This window comes from Naegleria gruberi (assembly GCF_000004985.1).
Source record: "Naegleria gruberi genomic scaffold NAEGRscaffold_115, whole genome shotgun sequence".
NCBI classification, from domain to species: Eukaryota; Heterolobosea; class Eutetramitea; order Acrasida; family Naegleriidae; genus Naegleria; species Naegleria gruberi.
This window is the reverse complement of record NW_003163212.1, coordinates 6,247-9,598: the sequence shown is the minus strand read 5'-3', so window position 1 is coordinate 9,598 and position 3,352 is coordinate 6,247. Positions and strand designations below refer to the sequence as shown.

The following is a 3,352-nucleotide window of genomic DNA, read 5'->3' as shown; positions in this document are numbered from 1 at the left end:
CTCCACAAATCAAGTAATTACACAACCTATCATGGAAATTCCTGTAGAAAAAAACCTCGGTAACGAAAAAACAGTCACGCTTCCTATTGAAAACATTTCTTATTTTTTAAAAAAACCACAAGCAAAAGTAATCTATGCTCAACAATGTAAAGAAAATTGCTTGATTCATACGTTGAAAATATTTAGTGAAAAATTATTCAGTTTTAAAAAAAACAGAAATCCTTATTGCATTAAAATTCACAGTGACGGTCATGATATCAGAAACATTTTCATTGAGAAGATGGATAGTGAAAAACCTCTCATACCTCTCTCGGCAGTTGGACCAATCGAACGTTTTTTCTCTTCCCTATGCTACAATCCAGCCCTTTTCATATACCACCTACTTTCTGAAACGATAATGGGTTTTTATTCTACTTTAGATGTTGAAAAATTTGATTGCAACTATGATACTTATGATGAAAGGGAATTGCGTTTAGCAGAGTTTTATTTGTCTGGAGAACCCTACTTTTTACTTTTTTCACTAACAGACGACAAGTTTTTATCAGAAGAATACAGACAGTTAGCTTTAGAGATTTTTCAAACCTTAAAAGAAAAACTACCTATTCTTCAGGAAATCACCTTTTTGTACCAAAAAAATATATTTCACTTGCGTCATTATGAATATTTTATGAAAAACAGACGATTTATAGGTTTGGGACGATTATTTCAGCACTCCCAAAGGATCTTTGATATTAATGATTGGGAATTGCTTGATAATTGGAGTAGCAAGCTTGACAAGCTCATTTATTATGTAATACGTAGTAATTTTGACGCTCCCTACAAACAAGACAGTTTCAAAATTCAAAGCTTAATTGAAATACCAAAAGTAAATAAGTAATTTATTTGGAACTAAACAAGATTTAATACAATAGTGAACAAGATAATTTTATTTTCAAAATTATTAAATCATGTATTTTCATACTCATGATAGGTGATCTAAAACTAATTGTTGGTGATCTAAAACTGACAGATCAACTTTATGTTGATTAGAAGGTATTGTAGCTGGAAAGATTTTTCTCTGGATTTTCTAGGAAAGATTTTTGTTCCAAATTCTTTCATTTCCAGACTTCTTTTTCAAGGTAGTTCAACTCCAGCTATTTTGATATGAGCTGATGAAAAACCTTCTATCTCAATTAACTTGACAGATATTGAAATAATAAATTGTACAGAGAGAATATATTACTGGGAATCTATCTTCTTCTAATGAACGTTTTTCATCCTTATTCATTGAATAAAATAGTAAAGTATCACAAATATTAAAAGTAATATATCCAATAGTGAAAATTACAGTAAAAGATAATTATCTGGTAGAGAATGGATGAATGACATGCTATTCGTGATGTTTCAGTGAGAATTCAATATCCACATCATGAGAAAAACAATAAAAACATGAAAATATCAGATATCCATGATTTTCACAAATTATGCTACAAGACTTGAAATTATACATTTAATAACATAATAAACATTATGAATTGTTGTTTTATTGTTGTTTGATTTGTAATTGGGCTATGAATCAACTCTGGTAGCATGAAATATCGGAACTTGGTAAATTGACAACATGATGAAAATCTGATAATAAATATGATGTTTATTATCTATTTAAATAGTAGTACTAAAAGACATGATTCAAGTTGGTGAAGTACATGTTGAGTTATGGTCCATGTACTTTTTCAAATTCACATGTACCTATCCCTATCATAACTTGACCAAAATTGATAAGAGAAAGTTCTCCTACCTACTATTGACCATTCCGAACAATACTACATTGACAGTTTTCCAACTTGTCCAGTAGATCCAGCAGTGATGATGAATTTAGTGAAAATTTTGACATTTCACCAAAATTACATTACTAAAAATTAATTTCCACAAATACTATTATTATATTGATGGAAAACAATAATAATGATGGTTGGTGAATGATCCGATGATGGAACACCAACTTATGATTTTCCATCATGAAAAATAAATTCCAATTTCATGATGATAATCCACCAATAAAAATTACTATTATTACTACTATATAGATGATGTTGAGATGATGATGTGAAAGTTTGGTGGTTTCATGATGTAAAACCACTCCGAAAATCATCATGTCCTCCTTGAGTAGAAGAATGTTGAATATTTTTTTTATGAAGATTGGTTGTTACTTAGTTTTTGTGAGCGAGGTATGTTCTAGAATGTGTGTGTGGGAGTTGTTGAAAATATAACCAATATTTTATTTTTAGCCACAACAAATTTTTTTCTGTGAGATCCAGGAAAAATTTTTGCTTAAAAATCTTTCCTGCTTCAAACCAACGAAAAATCTTTCCGGCCACAGATGATTCTTTGGGAAGTGAGGCTCTTAAAGAACGTTATCTTGATGAGCGTTTTGAATGGAAGTGTGAAAGGTGTTTATTGAATTCTTTGGATTTTTCTAACGTTTATTATTCAATGGATGAGTTTCTTAGATTAATAGACAATTTGAAAGATAATCGATTCTTTTCGGAAATCATCTTGAAGGCTGTCTCTTATGTTCCTTATGTTGTTTCTAAATGCTCTCCAAACATGATGAAACCATATTATGTAAGAGAGTTGATTAGTAGAAATGTTTCATGTTACAACTTTTTGGAATTGCCTTATTATTCCAATGACAGGGAATGACTTTTGAAAATAATAGCCAATACTAATTATTGTCAGATATTGGGTCAAGCTAGTGAAGAGTTGCAAAACGACAAGGCTTTCATTATGGAAGCCATTGAATGGAATTACAAGTGTTACTATTATTTGAAGGAAAGAATGAGAAAGGATAGAGATATTGCCTTGTTAGTAGTCTCAAAGGAAGGATACATGTTGGAAGATTCTGATATCAAGCACTGCTTTAGTGCAGATAAGGAGGTTGTTAAAGCTGCTGTCATGAGTTCACATTCGGCAATCATGTTTGCCAGTTCAAAATTGAAGGAAGATCGTGAATTTTTCAAGAATGATATTCTGCCTTTTGATCCTTCACTATTTAGATATGCTCACTTACAATTGAGAAGTGATATTACTTATATTTCAGAATTAATTGTCAACTTTCCGCAATGTATTCAGTATGCTATTAGTAATATTCAAGGAGATATTGAATATGTTTTGGAACTCATCAAAATTAATCCACTAGTTGTATTGTATGCAAATTGGAAGGAATTATCGACAGAATATGCTATCAAGAAGATTACACAACACGACCTTCCTGATTCAGTAATTAGCTCAATCTATGAAGAACTAGATGACGATTATGCTCTTGATAGTTTTGTAATGAGGAGCATACAAAGAGATCCAAAAACATTGCAAT

The 3,352-nt window shown here is 30.7% G+C and overlaps 2 protein-coding genes across 2 annotated transcripts in view; both read left to right on the top strand.

Moving 5' to 3' along the window:
* Nucleotides 1-1,029, top strand: part of NAEGRDRAFT_76326 (uncharacterized protein) — a gene marked incomplete at both ends in the record, with an annotated part of 18,943 nt that extends 17,914 nt beyond the window's left edge. The window contains one exon of the mRNA XM_002668710.1: nucleotides 971-1,029. Coding sequence (XP_002668756.1) covers nucleotides 971-1,029 — 59 coding nt within the window. The remainder of the gene's footprint in view (nucleotides 1-970) is intronic.
* A 1,103-nt stretch (nucleotides 1,030-2,132) lies between these two features.
* NAEGRDRAFT_76325 (uncharacterized protein) overlaps nucleotides 2,133-3,352 on the top strand; it is a gene marked incomplete at both ends in the record, with an annotated part of 2,710 nt that continues 1,490 nt past the window's right edge. The window contains 2 exons of the mRNA XM_002668709.1: nucleotides 2,133-2,207; nucleotides 2,719-3,312. Coding sequence (XP_002668755.1) covers nucleotides 2,133-2,207; nucleotides 2,719-3,312 — 669 coding nt within the window. The remainder of the gene's footprint in view (nucleotides 2,208-2,718; nucleotides 3,313-3,352) is intronic.